At 31.7% G+C, this 14,250-nt stretch overlaps 1 protein-coding gene across 1 annotated transcript; it reads right to left on the bottom strand.

Annotated features, from left to right (window-relative positions):
• Positions 1 to 3,434: 3,434 nt before the first annotated feature.
• LOC134691276 (uncharacterized) lies at positions 3,435 to 14,237 on the bottom strand. The gene is made up of 8 exons (XM_063551710.1): positions 14,136 to 14,237; positions 11,648 to 12,052; positions 10,639 to 10,730; positions 9,466 to 9,573; positions 5,832 to 6,025; positions 5,036 to 5,124; positions 4,212 to 4,361; positions 3,435 to 3,580 (listed from the first exon to the last, which is right to left on the bottom strand). The coding sequence occupies exons 2-8, from the start codon at positions 12,047 to 12,049 to the stop codon at positions 3,452 to 3,454; spliced, it is 1,164 nt and encodes a 387-aa protein (XP_063407780.1). The 5' UTR covers positions 12,050 to 12,052; positions 14,136 to 14,237; the 3' UTR covers positions 3,435 to 3,451.
• Between the last annotated feature and the right edge of the window lie 13 nt (positions 14,238 to 14,250).

Here is a 14,250-nt window from a genome sequence, read left to right as displayed (position 1 = left end):
TAGCTAAAATATGTATTTAACCATGATCGAACTATCAAAATTAGGTCAGTTGATCCTTGGTAGAAGGACATGTATGTGCCTGTCTCAAGTCAGGAGTTCAGTGGTTGTTTGTTTATGTGTTACATATTTGTTTTTCATTCATTTTTTGTGCATAAATAAGGCCGCTGGTTTTCTAGTTTGAATAGACCACTTTTGAGTTCATCCGTCACTGGAAAAAACTCATCAATTATATGCGCCTTTATGACGTCATTTACCAGATAGAGGGGGTCGCCTGTATCCCTGCACTTTTTACGTTCATCAAGCGTCTTAGTGATCGTCATTGTGCAGGATAAACTAGAAATAATGGTTTTTCTGTAGGTACTTAATGACAATTCCCTAATGACAGCAATGCAGATTGTCAATTTTGAGAATTCAATTTGACGAATAATTCATACAATGTAGAATTATAGTTTTCCAACCACTCGCTCAACATTGGAATGGAAGTGACGACGCCCCTAAACGCACAAATGACGTTCACTAAAACCAGAGTTTTTACGGAAATGCATCAAACTTGAAAGTTGTCTATTGTTTTATATTGTCATTTCCGGGCCTTTGATAGCAGACTATGTGGTATCGGCTTGCTCATTGTTGAAGGCAGTACAATGACCTACAGTTGTTAATATCTGTGTCATTTTGGTCTCTTGTGGAGAGTTGACTCATTGGCAATCATACCACATCTTCTTTTATCATATGAATACCTTGCAACATTTCTTCTTGTTAAAGGTTAAGGTGGCTCAGGACTTATCGACTGCGCATAATTGGGCCAGAGCCACCTTAAGCAGTGACCATCAGTTTCCCTTTTGTTTGTCTCTGGTGGTTAGTTGTCTCATTGGCAATCATACATATTCCTATTTTTACTATTGAATTTTGTTGATTTATTGCTTATTTTAAATGAGAATCTGCTTTAAGCATAAAAACTTATTGTTTGCAAATGAACCATAAAATGCCAAGATAACATAAATGTTTTGAGTCTTATACACTGGAAATCATTCCATACTATATGTTCAGTAGATTGATTATTGGTGTTACTGCTACTTTCAGCACTCTTTGCTTTATCATTACAGCAAGTTTTCATTGTTAAAGGAGGCTGGAGTACAAGGAGCAAACACATACCTTTGACAAATAAAGTAGACATTAATTGAACAATTTTTATAGTATCTAAAAATTGGACCTAACATCAATAAACTCTTTACATAGAGATATGTCTCACTTTTTGTTATTTTGGTACTAAAATGCAAATGTTGAAATCAAAATAGCAAAATACTCAGTCAATGAACGATGACTGAAAATGAAATGTGCCAATGCTTATATAACTGCATACCAAATATCATTGACCTACCACTATAGGAACCAATGACTGACTTAATCACAAACTAATATCTAAGTAAATTAGGCAAAAGCTTTAAACAGACCATGACTGAGGTGGCGGAGCCAAATAATCTCCATTAAAATGAAATATGTCAATGTCAGTGTACAAATGCATACTAAAGGAGTAAGTTTGATAAGGGCCATATTTGGCCCAAATTATAAAGTTCATAGTTACAAGGTAATAAATGTTTAACGTTGCCTTAAAGACATGTTAGAAAGTTAAACAGAACTGTTTTTGTCAAAGTTTTATTCTAACACGTTGACATTTACATCCCAAAAAGGTCAAATTAAGGGATTTTGGTGAAATGTGACAAAATCAGCTAGATTTCAACCAAATAAAGGACCAGGAAACATAGAGCGCAGGCGTCGACAAGCTTAATATTCAAATAAGACATATGAAATGTCTTTACAAACTTTATTTTAAAAGATCTTTGTTGTCGACGTATGCGCTCTATGTTTCCTGTCCAATAATCTATGGAAATTCAACCATTTTCGTTGATTTTTTCGAGAAAATTCAATATGAGTATATCTTGTGACGTCATAATGAAACGCAGGAACGTAAAATTTTCCACAAAATGGGTTATATCCTAGCTAGTCAATGTATTAGCTATAATTTATCGTGATATTGGTCGATAAATACGAATTTTAAATTTACGCTAAAAAAGGGGGCCATTTTGTGACCTTATCGAACATACTCCTTTCATTAACCTATTAGAAACTGACAGTATCACAAACTAATACACCACCCCCACATCCATACCTATGTTCAAATTTTAATATGTCAGGGAGAGAAAAAAACGAAACACTGACTAATGAACCTAGAATACAAGGTTAAGGTAAAATGAACCTTGCCCAATGAACAAGTATAACTTACATTAAATTCATATACCAAATGCAGCAGACTAAGTGCTTGTAGTATCTGAGAAACAGAATAACACGGGAAAACTTTAAACCAACCAATAAACCATGAAATGAGGTCAAGGTCAGGAGATACTTAATAATCAGATATGTACACCTTAAAATCATTCCATATTCAAAATCAATTTGATCTATTGCTTAGAGTTTAGAGTGGGACGCTCATATTTGCCGTGGACACAATTTTGCCGTTTTATAATTTTGAGGTGTAAAAACTACAAAGGATGGTTGAAATGGAAGAAATATGCCAGTAAATCATATTTTTAAAACAAATATGGTTATTTTTGAAAATGAGACAAATTTTCACCACTAACCGCAAAGGACTGAAAAACCGGACAATGATTTTCAGCATATTTTTCTGAATGAAAAAAAAATTCAAAATAGTATTTCTTAGTAATTCTTTGACTGATTGACCTAAATTTCAGTTTTTTACACCTTTCAAATGTCTGCTATTAATCTATAATGAAATTTATTTGATAAATATTGTTTAAAGCTGCAGTTATTTGGTTTTAAATAGATGTGTAAAAACGGCGAATATGTGTCCCCCGTTAACAAAAAATTAGGAAATTTCAAACACCCTTTAATCACACTTTTCAGATGATTTTTTTCAAAACAAACACGTTTTCAAGCTAAGAATATTTTGCATTTGAAGTTATCTTCATATAGAAATATCATTACACTTCAAAAACATAAAGACCTGAACATAAACTGAAGCAAACATGGAAAGATATGGCGAAAATGAGCACTGCACTCAACTAAATATTAACTTATTATCTATTGCACTTAAAAGGGCCCTTGTAGATTCTAAAAAACTAATCTGCTATAAATAATATGACTAAACTAAACCAATGTACCATGAAAATGAGGTCAGAGTCAGATGAAAGACAAAATCATGGTCACCTTGGGATTTGTTGCTTGTTTTTGAATACTACTTGATACAATTTGAATATCTTTTTTTTTAAATTTCATAATAAAATACTGTTTACACTAAAGTTGGGTTAATTATCCATAATGTTGTAAATGATATTAGTGTTAAGGCAAACAATTCATAAGTTTAAACCATTACTAGGGTAGCAATTTCTAGAAATATTCACATCAAGTAAAAAACAGAATATTGAGCATTTTTCCTTTATTCAACTGTAAGTTTTTTCTTTTTCTTAGGCCCTTTCTTTATTTGTCTATGTTTGTCTTTGAAGTCTTTCTCCCATTTTTTTTTATTCATGGTATAAAGTCTCATAGCAGCTTGGGCATCTTGTACCTGTAAAAATAAAAGGAAAGAAATTTTATACCTGAGTTAATATACAAACAACTAGTATTACAGGTGACCTCAGTGAGGTGTCATAAGTGGAGCTACATCTTCTTACCCTTTCCCTGCACCTGAATACAGTCTTAGTCTTTTTATAAAGTTTTTTGCTTTAATTTTATATTTATTTGTCATGAACTTGTTGTCTTAAAAATTTTCATTTGACTAAGGTATTCACTTTCTTACTTAAGACTTATGGGTTTGTGACATCTTGGCATCTTCTTACTTTTTGTCCAGGGTCCAGTTATCTTTACAGATACACTATAAATTCTAAAGTTCACTACCATGTACCAACTTAAGCATTTTGTTATGGACCAATCTCTTCACATAGGAAGACCATTGAAGCTACTACTCTCTTATGATATCCTTGCTATAAATATTTGGTAAAGAGGAAATTGAAGAGCAATGTGTGAAAACAAGTTATCCCACAATAAAGACCTCATAAACCAAATAAATAAGTGCACACCCTTGTATTCCATAGACTTCTTCCCTTTATTATTGAATTGTGATCTCATGTTATGCTTAGATATTTTTAAACAAACTGTAACTAACAGAATTACCTCCCCTGTAACACAATTTAACTTACACTGTTATGTTCCCCTTCCTGTACAGCGACACCTAAGACTTTTGCTGTGAGTTTTTTCAATGAAGGATTTCTTCCATCAAACAGCTGCCTGAATGGTTTGTATTTAGATGAATCCCTTATCATATTCTTAGGATGACTAACATACAACACCTAAAACATAGAATATATATTTGAATATATTTAGTTTTTATAAATTACTCAATTGAACATTTTTCATCAAAATTTTATATGTTTGTAAAAAATATGGTATCAAAATATCCAACTAGATAAACAACAGCTATGATAACACTTTCTGTGGCATTATAGACTACAATGTTCTATGTGAAATGTTGCAATTTCTTATCACATTGCAGGATTGGGCCATTGGCCACCAATCAAATTAACACATTTTACATATTGCACTCTGTTCAGCATCATATGAGAATGAACTGTCAGCTGTTCTTTTTATGCTGGAACTAGATAACAGGCCACTATGATAAGAAACAACTTTGTCAACATTTCCTGTTAAAAATTCAAATTTTAAAACTATAGTTTTGGATTCTTTATGATCATTTCAGAACCATAAAGTGAAACTAGTGTTTATGAACATGAAAAAAAACCCTTCTTTTTTATATGTATTCTGAAATATAATTAATGGGTTTAAGCAAACTGATTCAATGGTTAATTTGAAATGGTCAATTAGTGTACACTACCGGTATATGGGCATTAAGCAATCATTGTAATTGTTTGATTGTGTAATCAATGAGTCATGTGATCAGTAGCATAGACCATTCAATCCCTTATAAGGTTACAGATTAAAAACATTGTATATTCATTTCAGTTACCTTCAAGTCATTCTGGATAGCATGACCAATAAGTAATCTATCTTTCAGTATTTCACATACTTCTTTTTGTACTTTTTCAAAATCATTAGCTGTAAAAAAATAAACAAACAAATATGTCATTAAGTCAAACTCCTGATTAAAATTTTAAACATAGACATGGAAACATTATATTTTATTTATAGAAACTTTACAAGGTTAAACAGTTGCGTCTCATTGTTCACTTCTCTGTCACTTGGTCTTTGGATAGGTTTCTCTTATTGGCAATAATACTACATCTCCATTTGTCTCAGTAGTTTCAGAGAATAAGTTTTTTGTAAGATCACAAAGGACAATAACTCCTTAATTAAGTGGTCAATTGACCATTTTGATCATGTTGACATATTTGAAGATCATACTTTGCTGAACAATTTTCTAAAAATAACCTTTCAGGGGCAGCAACCCAACAACTGGTTGAATAATTTGTCTGAAATTTCAAGAGAGATAGATCTTGACATAATTAACAATGTAACACAATGTCAGATTTACTCTAAATGCTTTGGTTTCAGAGATATAAGGAAAATCTACGTTTAACCCCTATGTTCTATTTTTAGCCATGGCACTCATCTTGGTTGATACAAATCTGAATTATTTTACTAATAGAAATATCTTATTGAGATATACAATCTTTAAATTTAATATACCTTTACTGTAGAGTATTACATATATATAATTATAATTATTCATGATTTTTTATACTACCTTGAAGTACAGTACATTTATTATTTTTGCTTTAATAAATATGAATTTAATTAACTACCATTTTCAATATCTTCTGGTCTGATACCACTAACATGAGTTCTGTAATCTGTAACCTTTTCTTTGGGTTTCACAAACTTGTCATAAACACAGTTACCAAAATGGTTAACAATGGACACTCTAGCTAACTGATTGTCTCGCCCATCCCATCCAACCCCTACCATTTCACAATCAATGGCAATATCTTTTGTCAACCTAGGAAAAATAAAAGATGTATAAAAGATATATAAATGGATGTATAAAATTTAAAAATTCTACATTAGTTATTTGAATGAAAGTCAGTTGGTTTATAGCTGCAGTGATGCCGGAGATTTAACCTATTGACAGGAGGTCCTTTTCACTTAAACATGTATATGGTACCGTTGAAAATTGAAAATTTTACTTATATTTTAGCTGTATTTGACGCCTATGTATATGTCACCGTCGTATTTATGTGTATATTAAATGGTTATTCATCAGTTCATTTATTTCATTCATTCATTCATTCCATTTTCTGTTTCATCATACTCATTATGACGATTGACTGAGACTGACGACATTTCTAATATACGTCACTGCACAATTTCATATACACGTCACTTCACACCTGAACGATTTAAATAAAATAATATTTTATTGCACGAGTGCGGGAAAATATGTGTCTATGCCTTATTTTTATATAAAGATTTAGGATTTCATTAAATGAATAGCAGCCTTTCAAAGCCTACGCTTCAAAGCTAAAGCAATATTTACAGGTTAGTTAATTTTGTTATTTGGAAAATATTATTTAGTTTCTCGATAGAGTTTCATTCATTAAAAGTTAAATGGAAATATTATGATAGTTTTATTATAATCTGCTATACGGCTTTTCCGTACTTTTTACATAGTTTTATGGTAAAGTTCAAATTACTGAATTACAGCTAGAAATTGTTTTATTGGCGATATTAATTCATGGCGTAATTTTAAAAGTGCATTGTCGAATTCATTAGTCCGTCAGTCCTTGTTTCATTGTAGTTTGTGGTTTTATATTTAGAGTATGAATGAATGTAATTGTTTCCAAATTTGTTGAAAGATTTGTATATGTTGAAATAAATGTATATTTACAGTATAATAAAAGTGGTACTAAAGTCACTGTCTGGTATACAAGCCATTACGTTAATTTGGTATAATTTCCACTGTGACAAATGGAGCCTTCAGAGAGAGAGAGATGACCTGGTTGGTGCCACGTTTTTTGTTAGTTAAGAGTTGTCGGAGAATCTGTCCACACTTGAATTTATTTGGATAACAGTTCATCTAGATATCTACTTGGCGACACGATAATCCAAGAATATACAGCGCTGTTGAGGTATATAGTGAAAAAGTTTTAAACAAATCCCGGAGTTGGATTGAAAACATGTAAAGGCATATTGGTAATGAATGTTTAGAAAATATTCATATTTTGCGCAAACCAAAGAATTAAATTAGTTTGGTGAATGTTAAATTTTACACCGATAACAAAAGGAAATAGATTCATTCATTTAAATATTCATAATATTGTGTTGGTGACGATAACGTTCCAGTTGAGTAGCTTTATAGTACACAACGTTGCGTGTTTACAATCATCACAGATGTCAATTTCATAACACATTCCGCGGTGGATTCGACTGGTATCAACGAAGTAAACAATAGTATATTGAACCCAGACAGTATTTTATTAGATTAGAGCTGAAATTTAAATAAAGAATAGCAATCAAAACAGTTAACATTATTTAATAGAAATATTTGATTATTATAGATATTATATATTCTTTATATTGTTTAGTATTATTGATATATATATATATATGTATTTAAGAGGTCATAGTTTATCTTATTAATTATATTTTTCAGTTTGAATTTTTGTGTGCATTATTGCATGAACACCTGGTCCTTGCACTGTCAGATTTCACATGCACATTAGATCATTTGACGGTAAGTTGACATTTTCATCACCATCATCATTTTCATTATTTTTGTTGTCTTTTGTATGTGTCTGTTTACGTTTTGTATTGTGTCCCGTTTGGTATATTGAGTACTCTGTTTTGACTATGGCTGAAGGAAAGGAACCTAATATGTCGGAGTCCGATATTGCAAAAATGATAGCATTTTTGTCTAAACATGGTAAATATAAAGTACTTACTAATGAGGAGTATGACTTGATATCTTATGCTAAACCGTTGGTTAAGAAAGAAGGAAGTATGCCAACAGGGTATACCACTAGTACTCTGAAGCCGACTACTGATAAGCTTTCGTCTAGACCACCACCCCCTCCCCCTTTTAGAAAATACTATCACGATTTTTTGGGTATAAATGAGCAGGTGAAACCGAAAGTTAGTTTTAACTTGGGAAATCACACTCATGTCATTACTGGTAATACACCAACGTACCAAAGACCACGGTTACCGGTTTTCTCTGGGGATGCAAAGAGTGAGGCTTCATTTGACGTGTGGAAATTTGAAGTAAAATGCTTACTCCGAGAAAACTTGTACCCGGAGTTAATCATAGTACAGTGTATGAGAAATTCTTTAAAAAATCAAGCCCGTAATACCCTGCTTACACTTCCTGAGTCTGCTACTCCACATAATATTCTAGAAAAATTAGAAGGTATTTACGGAAATCTCTATTCAAATGAGACACTTTTACAGTCATTTTATACTGAGAAGCAGGATGAGGGTCAATCAGTGGCCGATTACGGTATGAAATTAGAAGGTATATTACAGAAAGCATACGATAAGGGTAAATTAACTTCAGAAGTTAGAGATGATATGCTGAGAACAAAGTTTTGGTCAGGTATCAGGGATTCTGCATTGAAAAATGCTACTAGATACAAATATGACACTATCAAAAACTTTGATGAATTAAGAAAAGAGGTAAGAGCAGTTGAACTAGAGCTTCAAATTTCGAGTGCTTCTAAGCCTACAGCTACTGTCATACATCAACCAGTTACTGCTGTATCAGATATGAATGTTCTTATACAGAAGTTAGATGCATTTAATAAAAGGCTAGATAATTTCGAAGGTGAGTTGAAGAAAGTTAAAGAGTCTCAAGGTGATGATCAACAAAATAGACAAAACAATAAATCACAAGGTTCAGGTAATTATTGGAATAATAGAGGTACACAGAGAGGTAGATATAATAATAATTATAGAGGTAACGGAAGGGGCCGTTATAATTACAGAGGAGGTAACAGAGGACAGTCAGGAACAGATAATAGGTTTCAGAATCAGAATCAGAATTTAAACTTCGACTAGTCTCTGTCGCAGGGCAGACTAGAGACTTAGAGAGTAAGTGTAGGCCTAATTTTAAATCAGACTTAAGTAAGACTAAATCACTGTTAGATAGAATGGTAGGTATGGTCAATTGAATGTTGGAACAGCATTGAGTCTTATACTTACATTAAAACAATATAAAATATATCAAAATGTGTCTCCTCTTTACGACACTATGTAAAACAAAGATCAGTTTATACAAAAGAAACTGAAATGCTGATGACTAGGTAGAAAGATGCAGCATCATTCACAGCTAGTTTTTGATTGACACAATTTGAGCAAAAGCTACTTCCTTTTTGTCACCATGTTTGAGGTCTAACAGACTAACAGTTTCCTTTATCCAAATCTATAATAATATATCTACATTACCCTGTAAATGATTGCTGCTTGACAAGGTTATCAGACTGTTTTAGTGAAGATTCTGGTTTCCTGTCCAGCAGAATGTCATCTACATCATCAAACCAAATTTCTGGTTCCCTGGAACAATTATTAAATAGTAGTATATCTTCAAGCATTAATGATTTTATTGAAATAAGAAACTTAAGGGCATACGATACAGTTTTGAACCTGTATTTACAAGTCGATAAAAATTTGCATATCGTCTATTTTTTACCTGATTGAATCAAATATGTAATAAAAAATATACCTTCATGTTCTACTTTTTTAGTAAAATGAGGTCGAAATTTTGTATATTTGCTCAAAATTCAGATTTGTGTCCGTATTTTCTTTTTCGAAATAAAGACATAACTTTTTTGTTTTAAAAGATAAACACAAATTGTTTTTTGCTAAATAATCGGTATTTTTTGTATTTTATAAGTATCATTAAAAATTGTGCAATTTTTATTCCAAAATAACTTTACATTTATCAAATGTTCATGAATAGAGGAAAAACATCATTTTTTTGCTGCATGTATATCAAAATTAAAAAAAATCCTCTATTTACAGTTTTATAAAATTTGGGTCACATAATCGCCCTGCAAAATGAAACAAATTGCTGTTTTGAAAAATAGGGGTCCATGAACTCGTTTAAAATTTAAATCAGTTTAAATGATAAAAATCAGCCGAAAAGTGCATCTTTTCCCGATATGTCATAGTTAGACGTAGCGAAAATAACATTTTACGTTAGCAACGTCATTACCTCCCCTGTAACTGTATCATATGCCCTTAACTTTACTAAGGTTAGAATTAAAAAAAAAAATGCAAGGAATCTGCGGAATCAAGTGTCTCAACTACTTTTGCTATTAGTTGCAGGCTCAACAAAACTTAGGAAAAAATAATTAAAAATTTCCCTCTATTATACTATTGTTTGATTGTAAGAAGGTTATGTCTTAGTTTGGTAAAAATCCAGGATGATTTAACAGACTAATGATAATACTTATAGTGATTTGGTTCTTATTAAAGAATAAATATTTGCAAAGTATTTTAAAGGGAATTTACAAGCCAAATCTGCTGTAAAAGTGATTTCTTTATTAAAATTTCTTTTATTCAAATACATGTATGCCATTAATAATTTATTAAAAACAGCCTAAATTTTATTTATACTTTTCCTCGTCATTCTTTGTTTGTCCACTGGGTAATTGTTTTTCATCATGTTTCTTCTTCTTTTTTTTCTTTGTCTGTGGAATGTTAAATGTCTGCAATAAGAAAATATCATAAACAAAATTATTATACATTGTGTGATAATATTAAAACTCTATCAAGCAGAGAACAATGTAAGTTAGGTTAACAATGTAAGTTATGTTAACTATACATCAAAATTAACAGTTTTATGCATTTCCAAAGTGAACTTTTACATTGAGCCAAGATACTAGTGAAACACGAAAATATTAAATACGCAAGTGTCTAAACAAACAGGTTGTACTGGAAGAAGAAGGGAAAAATTAATACAGCTGCATTAATGAGAGTGTAACAATTTGAATTGGAAATTTATTGAATTTTCTATATTTTTTTACAAATTCTTCATTCAGACATTGCTGTATTAGCTTCTGTTGTCTGCAATATTAGCTGACTTTTCATACTGTTTCAAATTATACATCATAGTTTTTAATAAAATCAGATCTAATAAATTATGTGATATTTACTTTTTATAAAAAAACATGAATAAACACAATAATATCAGGGACGGATCTAGACATTATAAAAAGGGGGGTTCCAATTACATGTACATGCCCCCATTCAAATGCATTGATCGTACAAAAAAATGGGGGGTTCCCCCCCCTTCTGGATCCGCGCCTGATAAAATGTATCTTTTTTTACAACTTTTATTTTGTAGACAGCCAATACATTTATATATGATAAACATTTCACAAAGCAAATTTCATGTAGAGGTCAAAATAGTCAACATAGAGTTAACAAATATTCAACACCTACAGACAAGACTATTGCAGATTATGTCAAACTCTAAATGAAACTACTTCTAGAAATTCAAATCTAGAGACCTGTATAGATCTGACATCATACCCAAAATAAAAAAAAATGAAAATAAAAAAAAATAAACCAAAAACACCATATAGGAGTTTTCTTCTCGGCAACGCCACACATATAAACTTACCTTCATAAGGTTTTTCCAATTTGATGAATATTCACTAGATGTTTGTGGTAATTTTACTTTATTTTCAGGAAGAATAGCTTGTGTAATTTTATCTGTTTCAGTTAAATTACTTTTGTCAATATTTAAATATTTTTTCTTAAGTCTCTTTCTTTTTTCTTTCACAGATTGCCATTGTTTCTTTTTCTTTTTTAGACTAGGCTGTTTATCTGAAGTCTGAACACTTATAACTGTTTTATTAGTCTTTCCTTCCTTCTGTGGTTTTATAGAATCTGTAGTTCCTTTATGTTGTATCTTTTTGTTTGCTTTTAAATTTTCATTTTTTATTGAATCTAGCTTTGTCTTCTTGTGATCTGGAACAGAATGACTTGTTCCTTGAAACTTTCTTTTCTTGTGTTGGTTCATGATCTACAAAACAGTAACCAAATATATGTCATACCAATAAATTATCTAAGCAAAAGGGGAGATAATTTGAATATTTTCAATTAGATGAACATAGTTTAATAATTAAATATCGTATGATTTAGTATATTTTCTTATTTTCTCAAAATCTTATCCATAGGATATCTAAGTTAATTGTATTTTTAATCTGAAATTGTAAATATTGTAAACTACCAAGGGCTCACTAACATTTTTAGATACATGTGCATATGTTACACATACATTATCATGTTTAAGGAGAATTGATAGATGGTCTCCCTTGACTAACTACAAAATTAAATCATATAAATTGTACCAGTATGCGAAACCTTTGCTCACCACTTTCCTTATGCAAGCATAGTATTTGGCGAGTCCAGATTAAATACAAAATGTAGATCTCACACTTGGGGCAAGTGACTATTCTTTGGCGACTTTGCATCAAGCCAGCAAAAAGATCTGAACAAAAATATTTTTCCTGCAAAATCTATACTCTTATCTATCTTGGTCAAATTAATTTATGAACATAACAAAAAGACGTCAATGGTTGTGTTTACACCTGTTAAGTTATTGTCTGAGTGTAGACAAAAATGAGAATCTGAGGGAAAAAAAATAATCTCTGAAATTCAGGAAAAAGGGTATTGAAACATACACTGTAAATTGGATAGATAACTGGCTCCAAAAAAGAAAACAGACAGTACTCCTAGATGGCTGTTTATCACAATCAGCAACCCTACAATACAGAGTTCCACAAGGTACCCTACTTGGCCCACTTCTATTTCTCCTATACATCAATGACATTGGGGATAATTTAACAACTGGTACCAGCATAAGACTATTTGCAGATGATTGCTTACTATACAGAGACATCAAAACTAATAATGATACAGAAATTTTACAGAAAGACTTAACTGAATTAGAAAAATGGTCTATTGATTCGAAAATGTCATTTAAACCAAAGAAATTTATGCAACTTTCTACAAACAACACATAAAATCCGTAATAGAATTATTATAAGACCATATATACTTCTTACATTCTACAAAGCTGGAACTAAAAGAACATAACCAATACAAGGGAATGAAGCTGGACAGCAAGCTGAATTGTAACCATCACAGTACCTCAAAAGTTAACGAAGCTTCACAACAACTGAATTTTGAAAAGAAGAAATTTATATAGATGCCCTCAAGAAATCAAACAACACGCTTTAACTGCTCACACCTGGAATACAGTAGTTCAGTACGAGACCCCCATTGGAAGAAAGACATAAAACGTATAGCAATGGTAAAACACAGGGCAGCAAGATTTGTAACCAAGAACTACAACTACTAACCCGGCTCGATGACCGCAAATATACAATCTTTAAATTGGCCTACCCTTGAACTGAGAAAAACAGCAAATCCCTTAATATTATTTCAGAAAATACTGGACCACCAAGAAGCCACTGAAATTCTGTAATACTACCTCGTCAACAACAGGAAAACATATCATAGCGGCTAAGCCGCACAGTCAGCATCATGCAGCCACAATGCATCACCTCAGAATACAAATACAGCTTCTACCCAAGAACAATACGAGCCTGGAACAATCTACCAGGAAACATTGCAACTGACACCCACTTTGACACTTTCAAGGAAACCTCTGATTACACCTGACCTTCATTCTGTGACCAGAGACACAGTGATAGTGTAAAAATCATCCTTGTTTTTATCTTGCACCGACCACAATTTTAAACCTGTATATATTTATTTACTTTTCGGTTTTGTTGATCACAACTTGTACAGCATCTGCACTTGATGACACAGCATCAACGTTTCTGTTGCTGATTAACGAAAGAAGAAGACTAAGCTGGTTCTCGGCTGACTACTACACTTTGTTTGAGTGAAGCGAATACAAGCGGATTCCAGTTTAGAAGAAGACATTGAATATAAATTATCGACAATATTGTTCTTGGCAGAGAAAAAAATAGATTTGTATGGATTTTTCAGGCATTTTTCCTGTAGGATATGTTGAACCAATTTGCTTTAGAAACAGTGCAGGATTAAATACAGTCTCCTTTCTATGATTATTTTACCTGAAAGCTGTATCGAATAGATTAAAACCAATAAAGTTTATAAAGCGTTTGTGTTCATGGGCGCAGACATTTTGTTTTATTCGGAACATCTCTCGCGATATCAATAAACTAAAGT

Source organism: Mytilus trossulus, chromosome 1, assembly GCF_036588685.1.
Source record: "Mytilus trossulus isolate FHL-02 chromosome 1, PNRI_Mtr1.1.1.hap1, whole genome shotgun sequence".
NCBI classification, from domain to species: Eukaryota; Metazoa; Mollusca; class Bivalvia; order Mytilida; family Mytilidae; genus Mytilus; species Mytilus trossulus.
This window is presented reverse-complemented; position numbering and strand designations above follow the sequence as displayed.